Source organism: Hetaerina americana, unplaced genomic scaffold (assembly GCF_022747635.1).
Source record: "Hetaerina americana unplaced genomic scaffold, ioHetAmer1.1.p SCAF_2, whole genome shotgun sequence".
NCBI lineage: Eukaryota > Metazoa > Arthropoda > Insecta > Odonata > Calopterygidae > Hetaerina > Hetaerina americana.
This window is the reverse complement of record NW_027286763.1, coordinates 32,883,796-32,898,498: the sequence shown is the minus strand read 5'-3', so window position 1 is coordinate 32,898,498 and position 14,703 is coordinate 32,883,796. Positions and strand designations below refer to the sequence as shown.

Here is a 14,703-nt window from a genome sequence, read left to right as displayed (position 1 = left end):
GGAAAATCGATGAGATGATTAAAAAAAAATAGCTCAATAATAAAATGAGACGGGTAACAAATAAAGCAAAAGAAGCACGGTAGAAAACGCAGTGTGAGGATATGGAAAGTTTGTAGAGGAATAGTGATACTGGTGTGCTATCCAAGTTTGATTAAAACACTATCGGGAAGTATGAAGAAAAGATCTGTGATAACAGTTGGAGATAACCCGGAAAAAATAATAGTTCAAACAGAAAAGGACCAAAATGGATTGAAAGAATATGCAAAATAACTGTATTGTGAAGAGCCTAGCCCGGCAAATTAAAACTTATAAAGGGAACATGACGTAGATGAAGATAGTTTAGATCCAACCATACTCGACGATGAAATAGAAAGTCAATTAAGGGAGATGAAATCAAATAAGGCCATAGTGGTAGACAGCATCCGTAAAGAATAACTTAAAGGTTTAGGAAAATATGGGAGGAAGACTATTGGCTGATTGGCGCATTCGCAGGAATCTGGGCGGAAGATTTTGTGGGATTAGTGTTAGTTCCTATTCTAAAAACGATAAAGGTTCCAACACGTGAGGACTATAGTACAATGAAATTCATTTCGCACGCAGCTAAAGTGGTTCTCAGGGTAATCGACAAAATGATGGAGAGCAGGGGAAATGATTACATAGGGGTTAATCAGTTTGGGTTCAGAAGAGAGGCACGCGTGATGCCATTCCAGTAATGAGATTACTTATAGAAAGGAATGTGGAATATAATGAAGACGTAGTTTCCTGCTATGAATTGGGAAAAAATAATGAATATATTTCATAAAACAGGTTGATTGAAAGAATAAGTCTAATTCGCAACCTGCGCATGTCTCAGTCTGCTCGGGTGCGAATGGGAAACGGCGAGTCTGGATGGGAAGAGGTGCAAGCCAGAGTTGTTCATTATCACTGGTGATGTTTAACATACTTTTGAAGAAAATGATGAAAGAGGCATGGGAATAACTGTAGATAGGAATGAAAGTCAGCGTGGAATAAGTGAAATCAGTTAGGTTTGCTCCAAAGCCAAGCTCTAGTTTATCAGTAAATCAAGGGGTTGTAAGCAATGCTGAAAGAATTGGAAATTCAGTACGATAGATATGGGAAGAAAATCAATATAAATAAAACAAAGGTTATGCATTTTCCAAAAAGAGAAAGACTAAACTGAACGCAAAAATAGGATGGCAAAAAATGGAGCAGGTGCAGCAGTTTACGTACCTCGGAAGTGTTTTGAACCAAAATGGTCAAAGTAGTAGGGACTTAAGGAGAAGAATTGCACTAGTCAAAGAGGCTTTCCCAAGGAGGAGGCAATTGATGACAGGGACGTTGAGCTAGGACGCTAAGAAAATACTCGTTAAAACTTTGATAGGGATTGTAGTTATGTGTTACGCGGAAACATTGTCACTAAAGCAGGATGATAGATGTAGTTTGGAGGCTTTTGAAATACAGGTGCAGAAAAGGATGGAGAAGGTGAAATAGACCGAAAGGAAAATAAATGTTGAAGTTTTAGGTGTGGTGGGAGAAATCATAAGGAAGCAGGGAAGTGTCCGGCTGAGTGCTTCAGCCAGTTAAGCTTTGATATAAATTATTTTATTCGGTCCAGAATGTTACAGAGTTTGTATGCATCATGCATAATATTAGCACATTGGTTATGTGTAAATCATGTTTTTCCTTGTAATTTACTGCACTGTGTAGGATACTGACGTTTAAAACTACGGAACCAGGTTAAATAAGGGAGTGTCGATGATTTCCGGTTCGTTGTTCATGATTTTGTAAGTTCGAGTTCAAGCGGAACGGGAAAGAATGTTTTCTTGAAAGTGTTGTTCAATGAATTTCTAATTAATTGTTGCAATTTAAAGCACGCAGCCATATTAAATGAGATGATTCTATGTGATTAACTGATGACCACCCTTTCTGAAAAATTCTTTTCCATTCCGTTGATGCACTACTTACAAAAGACAATCAAAATATCTTCAAAAAAGTAGATTATAACATCTGTTTCAGTAACTCAAAAACCCTACGTAACTTACTAGGTAATCCCAAATACAAAACGCCCTCATTACATAAATCTGGAATCTATGAGGTGAAGTGCAGCACGGAACCCTTTACTCCCTATGAAAACGGTACATTTTGAAAACTCGGCCATCGCTAAATACATATTTAAAACTTTCTATTCTATTATTCTTAAAGGTTTGTTGCTAATTAGGCAGTATCTAAATTTTAAACTTGACGCCAACAAGAGCTTGCACATAAACTTACACAGAGACAAAATCATGAAAAACGAACTGAGAATCATTGACACCCCTTATTTAACCTGGTTTCCGAAATTAAAAGCACGCAGGCTACGCAGTACAATAGAAAGACTATCTCCTACACCTCCTCTCCCCGCCCTACTCCCAGTCTTGCCCCCCACCCCAGGAAACCGGTTCCTGCTCTCCCACCTCTTCCCATTTGAGCATATTCACTTGACCACGGTCAGTATTCCGATACTCCTGTCTTCCCCGTTGTTAAAGGTCCCACTCCAGTTGATTGTCACCTGATTGACCGCAAAATTGGATCCAGGGTTTTCTTGAGTATTCAATATTGGCTATAGGATTGACAATTCACATGTTTAAAGCCAATAGTGCACACCATCTTCGTAGAATATTTATGGTGACACAAAACTTCCTAATACTTTTTAAATACTCTCAGTGTACCTATAAGCTGCGTCATACCTTATAATATGTTCTAATGTCAAGACATACCGTAAACAGGCATTTCTATGAAAACTGTCCCAATACTCCATTCAAAATAAAATAACTTACCACTGACCTGTTGATTCTACCAGTTATGGTTCTTAAAGTTTCCCACCCTCGACGATTGATGGGACAGCAACTGTGGGCTTGACCCCTTTTTGATCCCATGATCCCTTCCTTTCGCCTCTACCGAACCTAGACCCGCGGTCAAAATGGAGGTAAACAGGGGAATAAAGGAATAGCATTGCCAAATTGAAAGAGTCTTATCCGTAAATTTTCCCTTCTTTTGTCAATTCACTCTAGGTGATGCGTCATGTTACTTGGCTTTCTTGTGCTCGCTGGCCAACCTCATTTCCTAATACGGAAATGTAGAGACATTATCCCAATGAAAAGGCGACGATGCCCGTCAAACTTCGCACTGATTGGCATCTAACCCAACAAATTGATCACTATGGAGATACACAGGAGCCCATTAAACGCCAATTCAATCGACGCTTTCCAAAGAAAAAGTCTTAAAGGTCTGAGGGGGGTATTATTATCTCACGTCCCAGGGGGCGAGCAGAGTACAAAGAATGAATGATTCGTTGCCGGATGTTGATGATTGAGAATGTTTACATTTTGTTAGCCTTTTATAAAAAAATGACACATATTTTGTTGAGACGGTAATACTGGGAAAGGCAATAGCGAGAAGGTTTTCTCTTCCTTGCAACCTATTCCCAGGGGCAATACTTCAGCGCCTAATCCACTTTTGAGTCGCCAAAGTTAAACAGGAAAATACGATAACACCGCATGTTTTAATTGCTTGACTATGCTATATCACTTATGTTGCGGCATGGTTTCTTTAAGTTTATAAAAATAGAGTTTTTCATAAACTCAAACCGTCAATTCAAAATACTTCCCCAATTGCTCTTTCTACTTAGCCTATAATCGACTACCTGCATCAACTGCATTCGCTCTGATTCATACTTTGGGGAAAAGGGTGGAGGAAGGCATCCCGCACATAATAGAGAATGAGTTTCGGGCTTAGATCTTGTTGGAAACCACTTCCCGGATAATGGCAAAAATTATTCACTCGCAGCTCTGAATTTTCCTCTTTATTGAAAGTGGAGCATATAATTTAAATAAAAAACGACATATGTCAAAAACTTTCCTCCATTTTATTAATAACTTTCAACGTCAACTGTTTGCCAACTTCAGCGTTCTGCAGGAGAAGACGAGGAATACAAATAAATAATAATTTAAAGCTTAACAAAATATATGGCAAAAAAGACACTTTACTTGCTTATTAATTATTGTTCTTGGAATGAGTTCATTTTTTCCATCTTGAAAGATGACACAAACTGCAATAACATTTTCTAATATGCACACATGACTCCTGACAAGTAGAAGTGAATTTTATGTAAGATAATCTTTTGGTGTAAACTTGGGGAGGCCATTCTCGTTAAGAGAAGAGTCATCTGTCGAGAGAGAAAGGATTAAAATAATTTAAATAACAACATTCTTTACTCCTAACAATGAAACAGTGTAGAAAAACATCCTTTATAATTCTAAACAAAGGAGACAAATGAGAGTATCTACGTGAACACCGGCAGTTTATTTAGTACAAAGATACGTCTGTGTTCCTTGGATATTTTCCTAAAATGAGTAATTGAGCAATAGAAAAGTGATTAATCATTTCAGGGCGGAACACACGTTTCGTGCACAACTTATTCTGTGATATTTGGGTCGAGTGAACGCCACCACGTTATTGCTGTGAATAAAAAAAACAACAAAGTTTTTGCTGCATGATATAGGTGGCACAAAACTCGACAGAGAACAAGAATGTTAAGAAGTGATATAGAACTTGGTATACCTAGCCAAGTGCTGCTTTGAAGACAGTTGGCATTAGTACAAACTAACATGCAAACACACAAGCTTCGTACGTCACACAGCTACTCGAAGTTACAGGGAAGACGAAGAGAACATTTCTCACATTTAAAACAGCATTCTGGGTCAGTATAGTTGAATTATTAATTGGGTGGTAACTTTTTCGACTTATTGTGCTATGCCAACATGATTATCAGGTCTGGATTCTCTTCATTCAGCGATTGGAAGAAATCAACTTTTCGCGAACCCAAGAAGACACGAAAATTTTTTAACTAGAGAATCATCACTATTGTGCTCTTCGAATAACGTAAAGTAAAATTTCCACTAAGGTGAACTTAAAATTCGAGATCAATGGAGTTCTTGGCAATTTCATGTTGATCTAACACATTTAACTGACAAAAACACACAACTCAATATTATTTATCTGTTTTTAATACACTGAGCATCGGAAATACCACGCATGATTTCGCGAAGTTCAAGACCAACCAATATTAATTGGTTGGAAGTGTTTCTTTGTCCTTAAATTCAATGAGAATTTCTCTCTGTAGACGTAGCTCCATGAGCTGACTAGCAAAGTCACACCCTAGGTCAAACAGTCGTCCCCCTCTACAACGATGAGTGACGCGCCTGCCGAGTCCTGCGTCTGCGTTGAGTCGCGGCGGCGTCGTCACCCTACACGGAGGGGCTCACCGTCACCGAGCAGTCTCGGAGGGAATGCTCGACCGCCTGTCTTCCGTGGAATCCCCTTCCAGGGGGTCATATCGCGCTCACCCTCTCTCCCGAGGTGGCCTCGAGGGAGTTGACCCGTGTCTGACGAGGGGCCACCGAGGACGAAGAAGAGGATGACATGGAGGAACGCGGGCCGCAAGCCCCCCCATTCACCTGCCTCGATCCCGCCATGCCGCCGCCCCCGCAGACGGCGGCGTTGCTTACCTCCCTGCCCATGTCGCCCGAGATGGCCGAACCCGATGAAGGGGCCCTGCAGGAACGCCGCCGGCCGCTTCCGAAGACGCGGCGGCCCGCGGGGCCGGTTGCGGCCGGCGGGGCAGTGTTGACTATGAAGCAGCACGCGAGTGGAGACATCTTGGCTGAGAGAATCCGGCGGAAGGCGTCCCTGAACTCCGAGTTGAAGATGGAATATATGATGGGGTTGAACGCGGAATTGGAGTACCCGAGCCATGTGAGGGCCTTGAAATAGATGCCTGGAACGCAAGTCTTGCAGAACGCGGCCACGATGTTGACGCAGAAGAACGGGACCCAGCAGCCGAGGAATACCCCCATTATGATTCCGACGGTGACGGCTGCTTTGTGATCCGACACTGGACAAGATCCTCCACCTCCGCCCGCCACGGGGGAAGGTCCCGGCCTCTGGGTCCCATCTGAGTTGAGCTGCGGCCCGGGAGCCAGGGTGCCCCCACCCTCGAGGGTGCCGAATCTCGTCGTCCTCGTGATCGCCTTTATCGAACGGACGTGCTTCTGCGCGAACCGGTAGAGGCGAATGTATATTCCAAGCATCACTATGCACGGGACATAAAAGCTGATGCAGGATGACACGACGGCGTAGGTTGGCGTCAAATCGAGCGCGCATGTTGGAATCTCTTCAGTCATCAAAGTCGCCGTCGCCGTGGATGGGAGGTCGTCGGAGGGTATCGGTGAGACGTCGTCGGAGGGAGGTGGGGAAGGTGATGGTGGTGCAGGCGTTGGTGGGTCGGCGGAGGGTCTGTGGAGACCCAAGGAGATGGGCACAAAGGACGTGAGGGCTGATAGGAGCCAGACGGTGCCCACTCCGGCTGCCACCGTCCAGCGCGTCATCCTGCGGCTGTAACGCAGAGGGTCTTTGATGTGCAAGTGTCGGTCCAGAGCGACGGCGCACAGGCTGAGAATTGAAGCGGTGGAGCAGAGGACGTCGGAGGCCACCCAGGCGTCGCACAGCGCCGGCCCAAATGGCCACCGCCCCATAAGATCGTTGACACCAGCAGTCGTCATGACGAGGCTGGCTACGAGCAAATCGGCCAGAGAGAGAGAGGCCAGAAAAGCGTTGCCCTGACAACGGCGAAGTCTTCGGTCGGTCAAAATGGCAGCTATGACCAGAGCGTTGCCAGCGACCGAGAGAAATATTAACGCTCCGATGAAGAGTCCTGCAAAAGAATACAATTGAATTAGGATACTGACTTGGATTAAAAATTATCTTTTATCTGGAAACACGATTGACTAGAAGGCATCTAAAATACTTCAAAGTGTCAGAGAAGGTCAATCAGAAAGTTAGTCGTATGGATTTTAGTTACCTAAATAGATATTATTAAATTAACTCATGATAATGAATTGGTTAATTAATTTCATAGAAGTAGACTTAACAAAAGTAATTATTATTCAAAGCATAGAAACTAAATTCTGCATTTGATGATGAAAAAATAGTTTTATTTCCCATCAGCTCAATAAGAGCTTGAATTAAATAATTATTCGTTTGTGTTCCATGATGGCTGTATTTCTCCTGAGCTGTTTAATATAGCTGTGATATCATCTACAGAGTACGTCGATTTCTTCGCCGATTATCTTTCTCCTTTGATTCATTTTCCATGTATCTCCTATTTGCTCTTCCTATGCTGAATAGTACCTTTGATTAAAATGCTTCATTTATTTTCAAGTCTATTTTTCCATCATTTTACGCTGGAAAATTAATGATTTGGTTTTTATGTCCTTGATAGATTTTTATTTTGCCACTGCCCTAAGTCCCTCTCCTGGTTCAACAATTCTTCACCTAATGGTTCGTCCACGTCTCTAATATTTTCTATCTGTATTCTCCGCCATTATAAATAACTTTTCTTGTCCTGCGTTCTTCCTAAATCCAAAATGGTTTTCCAAAGGCTATCTTCAAATTTTCCTTCTATTTTTCAGGCGATTCTTTGTCTTAGTATTTTGACCACATGTAATATTCGACTCAAGTGTTTGGTGTTCATCACATATCTAGGTCGTCGTTTTCTACGGTCTTGAAATAGTTACATTTTCTCAAAAGTCTCCCTTCAGCAGGTTTTTACTTTTGTAGATGCCCTTGATGACTATTCCACACAGGTTTGTCTCGGCTTTACTTCCAATAGCCTTGATAACTTTTTCGTCTTATTTTAATTAACACTATCTTCTTTGTTCACTTCCTTGTCAGATTTTATTAGTTTTTCCCTCGGTGGTTCCGGTCATATGGCCAATATAGTTCTTTGAGGCACTCATTCCTTTTTTCCTCTGTTTAGTTTAGTTTATTGGCATAACCTTCTTCTCATTGTTAATTCTGCGGCATTTTCTTTATTTTCCTATGAAGGCATTCATAAAAATCTTGTATGCTGTGCTATAGACTCCATTCATAACTTCGTCGGATACAGCTTCTTCTTCTCAATTTGTTTCATCTTCTTTCTAAAATCGCTCGCTCGATCGCTCTAAAATCGCTTATTTGCGTTGTTATATGGTCACGTGGTGTCAGTTCTCTTAGGAGCTGTTCCTCTGTAACCTCTATGATATTTATGCTCGGTGCATATCTCTTCGCCATGATTGGAAGCCGGAAAATGTATCAAAGTTGGGTATAATTTCTTTCTATCCTTAAATTTAGATCCTTCGATTTGACTGCCTTTTCGCCCTTACTCTTTCTGCCCATTATTTCTTCAAAATTCCTGCTATTTTTCGTTCGACTTCTGGGTATAGCATTCTATTTATGTACAGCACTACAGAATTCGTCTGTTCCAGACCGCTTTCTGTCTCTAATTTCTGGTGCAATTCCCAACTTGGTCTCCATATTTACATTTTCCAGTATAATTTAAATTATTTCTAAATGCTTATTTACCGATTTGGATTCTCGTAATTTATTTCTCATTATTACCTATGTAATGAAAGTTCTAATGTATTTTTACCAGAAATGATAAATTGTATACTTTTAGTTCATTTCTTGGGTGTCTTCTAAGCTAACAATATCGACGTGAATCAAAAAAGGAGTAGCTACGTCCAAAATAATGAACTCGTACTGAAAATAAGTTAACGTTAAACGCGACTGAATACTATGGGGGGGGGGCACCAAGAGAATCAGGACTTGGGGGACATGAGGGGGATGAACGTGCTTCATTCTTCCCTTATCTCTCTTACCGATAATGATGAGGGTGAGTGTGGCGAAGGCGTCCGACTCCTCGCCCTCCTCCTCCTCCTGGGTGCTGTTATCCATTGCCCCCCTTTCACCAGCCACGCCACCACCTCACTGCAGATTTGGTCTCATGGGAGGCTACTGAAGTCGCACGGCCTGTGGAGGGAGATGGGTCCCATTTATTGTTTGAATCACCGAAATATTGATATCTGGCTGAGGTAGGTAACAGAGAAGTATCCACCAAAGAGTACGGAATAAAAACGAAGGATTTCAATAAAACTATCATTGTCTAATTGCTCATCTCTAAAAAGGATCCACATAAGGAGATACTAACCAAGCATTTAGAAAGCATTCAAAGCTATCCTCCTATATTTGCTGTCGTCTATCGACGGCCATTTCTCTTCGATTGGTCTTCTTTGCTTTAGAATCATTAAATATACCCCTAAATGCAGAAAATTAAATAGTCACACCTCGGGTTGTAGTAGTAGTTTTAGGGGACGAGATCGACAGCTAAGGTCGTTGCGCCATTAGAGATGGATGAGAATGAAGGACGAATGAAGAGAAACCCGGCGTCGGTATTAGCCTACTCTAAACGAAAGGCGCCAAGGAGTCCGCAGTTTAACGCCCCATCCGATGGACGGCGTACTCACTCAAAGTACTCTCTTCAAAGCACCTCAAGTAGGTATTGGGTTACCACTGAAAAATACCTGCCGTCTCCAGGACCCGGGCCCTCCTGATCCCTCACACCTCGTGTTTATCGATTTCTAAAACTTCAATTTTTTTAGTAAGTAGAAATTTTGTAATAACTACGTGGACTGATTAAAAAACGTCAATATTTTAATAATCTGCTGGTGTAATCTATCAGGTCACAGTTTTTAATTCTTTCTTCAACATGCCAATGAGATTCGGACTGGAATTAAATCTTTAAATTAGATCAGAAAAGTAGGGGTAGTAGACCTTACATGGACAAAATTTAGGTGGATTTATTATTTCCAGGGTGCAAATTTTTATCTTAATTTTGGTATGCCAGTCAAGCTAAGTTTTTATTAGATTCAGTGATTAAGTCCTTGTTCCCATCTAACTTTTCCCTTTGAATCCCTTTGAATTTCACGCTAAATATTCTGTAACACTATGCATGGCATCATTCAACACCACGTACTTCCAATTGGCCATTCTTTTCCTGTCACAAACTTGCTTATCCAACTTTCTCCATTGTATCATAGGCATCAACATTTTACTGCCACCCTTTCCGCCTTGCATCCATTTGTCTGGCTATATTTGAATTTCTCCCAAAACTCTTGTCGTCGTTCACTACAATACCCGGTACTTAATCATTCCTAACCCCATGAAAAACACTTTTCACTCCAACTCTACGTCCATTAACTGTACGTGTACATTCCAGCATAAGTTCATGTTTCGTGCAAGCCGCCTTTCCCACCGGTCTACTCGTCATTTTCTGCAATACAGTATTCCATTGCGACTCGATTCACTCAGTCGAAGGAAAACGCTTTCTTCCATATAACTTTCCAGTGTAACAAAAAATTTAATACGAAATTCTTGTGATGCAAGGCATAAAAATATCCAGTAAATTTTATTTTACTTTGAATATTAAAAAATTCCAAAGGAATATTCTCTCAAAATCGGGTAACTAAAAAAAATAACCTCAGAAATCTCACTCGGCTTCTGTGTGTTAATTAAGAGATTTGGAGAAGGGGTCACATCCGTGCAAAGCCAAAGTATTCGCATTTGATGCGAATAATATGAAGAATGGTAGCAATGTGAGTAAAATACGCCGAAACGACTTTTTATATCTTCGCCAAATATTAAAAAAAAGATAAAACTAACGATGAATACAAAAGAAGGAGGATTAAAATGAACAAACATGATGAACGTGTGAATTTGACTGAGACGAAAGTAGCGCGGAGAGGAGAACAGAGTATTGTAGAAAGCATAAAATAATTAGTTTCCTAAACCATAGTTCAAAATTAGGTTTTCATGGTCAACTTTTGTCTAAGCGTACAAAATTTCGTGGAAGCTCCAAAATATCTGCAAATTTTGAAAATATACTGGCGAATACAAACGTTTATTTTACATGCATGTAATATTACACGTGAAATGAAAGATTTAAGAAGGATTTAAGGTAGTTATTAATACATTTTATTTATTTATGCTAATAAATGTTATGTTGCATCATTCCCTAGAATTTTACTCACATCCATTCAAGCTTTGTCCTAATATGATCAATATATTTTTTGTGACTCGATAAAACTTCATTTGAAGTCGACGTCAATAAGTGTCACACCAAAATGTGTGAATGATGATCCTACAAGATTAGGTTTTGAGATTCTTGAATACAGGTAGCTAAATTTCAGGAATGAATTGCATAAGCCTTCAAAATCCTTTAAATGATATTAAATAAAGTTTTCCACTCACAACTTCTCACAATGTACGAAATATGGCGTGAGAAATGAGAGCTGCAATTATCTGAGATGAAAATATTGGAAGTCACAATTTCAACTGTCAAGATTAAATGAAACACATTCTCGAACAAATATGTTTCCGTTTCGTGCACAATGACTGTTAATGAGCCCATAAGTTACTCATCATTTCCTTTCTAATGAGCTCAAAATACATTTCTTGAACCTAAAAATCTCGGTAAAATGTTTAGAATGTTTTCACATAAAATGCTCTCCTATTCCTTGTTTTTCTTTCTGTCAAGATGGAAGCTCCACAGCGGCTGCGCAGTTGTCACGATAATCGGATTTCCAAAAAAAAGACATTTTTTTGGCTGATTGAGTTCCAGAACCTGACTTCCGTTTGCTTGTTCCATTATAATCGCCATGATCGAGTTAAGTGGAAAAACGTTTTTGGAGTGGAGAATTGGAAAACACTCTTGCGCATGTTTTCATTTACGGGGGACGCGCAGCATTTGAAAAAGGAAATATTTATATTTTTTGCGGGAGATGTTTGATCTTTGCAAAACCCAATCTGACACAAAAACACACGCCAAATCGACTGGCTTTATGTAAATTGAAAGGATGGACACATTTCCTTTTTAATGCAGTTGAAAACATCGCCTTATTTTATAGATTCATTGCAATACATAAAATATGCTCCCATTTCTAATCTGAAATTTCGCACTACATTGGCTAAAAATATCACAAATATAAAATAAAATGCCTATTTAAGGTACAATTGAGATAAAATTGATTTCAATGCTTTGCATTTTGCCAGGAATAAAGTATGCAGGCATAGTAACAATATTTAATTATACTTTGTACTAAAATTTATGACATGTAGTTGTTTTATTTTCAGTATTTAATTTCATGACTAATTCCTGACATTGGTTATTAAGAGAAATGTATTAAGTAGCGATGTCCAGAAGAAACATAGATGAAAAGTGCATCAAATACGTGTGTAAAATAATCAAATTTCACACCTCGATATTTCATTACTGTGTACACATGTGTAATGATTTTACTTTTTATTGTTTTTTTATTGTTTCACAATAATTAAATAAGAGATTTTAAGCCACAGAATATTCGTAAATGAAAAATGATTTGGAAAAAATGGAAAAAAAAGTTAATTGGGCCGAAAGAAAAACAAAGGCCAGTTGTAAAGGGATGATGAAGGGAAATATTTTCAGAGAAATCTGGAAAAATGAGGGTATACTGAGAGTCAATAGAATGTTGGAGTATGTTTGAGTGAAAAGAATGTTCAGTAAACAAGGTAGAGGAATGATAAGAATAGGCATGCTGGAGGTAATGAAGGAAAAGACGAGATAAAAGAAGTACACGTGAAAGGATGCTTTACTGTAAAACGGTGATAAAGAATGGTTCATTGTTATTCAGGAATTAGTAGTGCCTTCGTTTTTTAGAAGTTATTTTATAAATATTTCTCATGGTAAAAGATAGCGATGAACATAAAATTATGCTAAACTCATATCTATAATTACTCTCGTAACCCGGTTTGAAACACTAAAAAGGTGGAACATTATGTTTAATATATGTTTTTCAAACTTTATTTTATGAAACCAAGTGACAAAGTGACCAAAGAAATCGGTTGAATAGGAGGATATTGAGACGAATTAGGCCAGGGCATACTTTAAACTCAACGAATAATGCAGTGCTTCGCTTATGTCCACTCCAGCGGAACCTGCAAACCTTCACGTCAGTCTGTCAGCAGGTTATTCAACTGGTGGCGTCGTAAGCATTTAACTATTAATATTGTGGATAACAAGAAAAGGAAGAAAATAAAAGTCTTGGAAAGTGCGTTTTCCATCGGAGAAGTTAAAAAGAACATTCAAAATTATCGGCATGGCACCAAAAGAGCCTCGCATTCCTCCATTTCTGGCTTTCAGCCAACTGGACGCTCGTATTATTTTGCGAACATAAGATGCTACCCGCAATTTAATGGGCCATTGGATTTTAACGAGTAAGGGCGATTAGAAGATGGCTTTTATTTTTTTACATTACTTGCAGGGAATTTTCACTCCCCAAATCCCCAAGGAGGAGGTAATAGCCAAGGTAACGTGCATTTCTAATATGTTCGTGGGACTGGTCGTTATTCTGGTCGTAACTTAGACTTGGAATCATATCTAAAATTGCCAATAAAATCGGTTAAATTAAAAGAAAGCTATTTAGATGAAATGATCTGCATTGATTTGGGAAGTTTAATTTGTTTTCCTTTTAGTCACTTTGCGAGCATGTTGAGGCCTTGCACTGCCTGAGGAAGGGAAGACGAGCAGCTTGAGAGGATTTTCATTTCTGCTGCTCGAGGAAGAGAGTCCCTTTCCCCTTTCCCTGCCAATGCAAGGTGGGTTTCAAGATGGGCTTTCGCGTGATGCAACATCTTACGTGGCAGGGTCTGATTGGACCTCTTCCACATTTTACAGACCTGACCAAGAGAATCGACCGAGTTATAGCACTACTTAATTCTTACGTAACGTGGAATTCATCGCGGTGTGGCATCCATTTACATGTTGTGCTATTGGGAAGGAGGGCTTAGAGTGAGACTCATGACTCACCATGCATGAATATTCTTGTCGCTCTTTTCAACCTCACCACCTCTGCCTCCCACCAGTCCCGACCACACCTTATCTCCTCTCCTCCCCAGTCCTCCCTCTAGTTAATCTTCATCATTTTCTGCGCCAGCGGAATCGAAAATTAGTCCGCTCTCTCACCCTCCTCTTTCACTCAGCCTACTCCATCTTCCGCGAGAAACGCGCAGTTTATCCGTCAACGAAACCGAAAATTAGTCTCCCGCCGCCGCCGCGAGATTTTCCGCGAGCAGCCGACGTTAAAGGCAATCGTATTCTCCAAGATTAAGCTCGGCTCCCCTCTCTGCACTCCCTCTCTCCTGTCCCATCACTCCCATTCCACCCTGCGGGCCACCTTCGAACGCACCCGATCACCTGGTGAGAGGGGAGCGAGAGGAATGAGAGAGGAGTGGGGGTAGGGAGGTAGAGGGAACTTATATGGATATAGGGGACTTCGACTCGGGAGAATAAGGGAAATATTTGGACACCAGGAAAAGTAAGTCACTCTTGTTAAGTGTTACGTCGGAGCATCAACGACGTTATTTCCAAAATAACCAACGACAAGAGATTACTGTATTCGCCGATGATGCTTCTAATCTCCGCGTTATTACAAAAAACGGACTTCGAGTCTTTTTCTAGCGATATTAAAATTAACAGTGGTTGGTGTCTGGGGTGGGGTCTCCTTTATGACTCTGCCGAGAAACGTATACAATCTGACACCTATGGATTCTGAAGATAATAAAGACTGATTGCTATAGATATATATTGCTAACACTCGAATAACTTTTACAGTCAATTTACGATAAAACATTGTGTTAACGATGAACTTCGGCCATCGGCGGATATCAACAGTGGATATCCTAGACACAGCATGCAGGAATGCCTGCGGGGGTGATGATATAAATCCCACAAGTCTTTGCCGGTTAAATAATCGC

At 40.3% G+C, this 14,703-nt stretch overlaps 1 protein-coding gene across 1 annotated transcript; it reads right to left on the bottom strand.

Annotated features, from left to right (window-relative positions):
- Nucleotides 1–5,022: 5,022 nt before the first annotated feature.
- On the bottom strand, nt 5,023–8,811 carry LOC139687704 (dopamine receptor 1-like). Its single transcript, XM_071584958.1, has 2 exons — nt 8,736–8,811; nt 5,023–6,751 (listed from the first exon to the last, which is right to left on the bottom strand). Exons 1-2 carry the CDS (start codon nt 8,809–8,811, stop codon nt 5,370–5,372), a joined length of 1,458 nt encoding a protein of 485 aa, XP_071441059.1. The 3' UTR covers nt 5,023–5,369.
- Nucleotides 8,812–14,703: the final 5,892 nt, after the last annotated feature.

Excerpts from the sequence above, each read along its gene's own strand:
- LOC139687704 (XM_071584958.1), bottom strand. The coding sequence starts at position 8,811 with ATGGATAACAGCACCCAGGAGGAGGAGGAGGGCGAGGAGTCGGACGCC. Across the intron at positions 6,752-8,735 it reads ACTCACCCTCATCATTATCG|GACTCTTCATCGGAGCGTTA; the intron begins GTAAGAGAGATA and ends ATTCTTTTGCAG.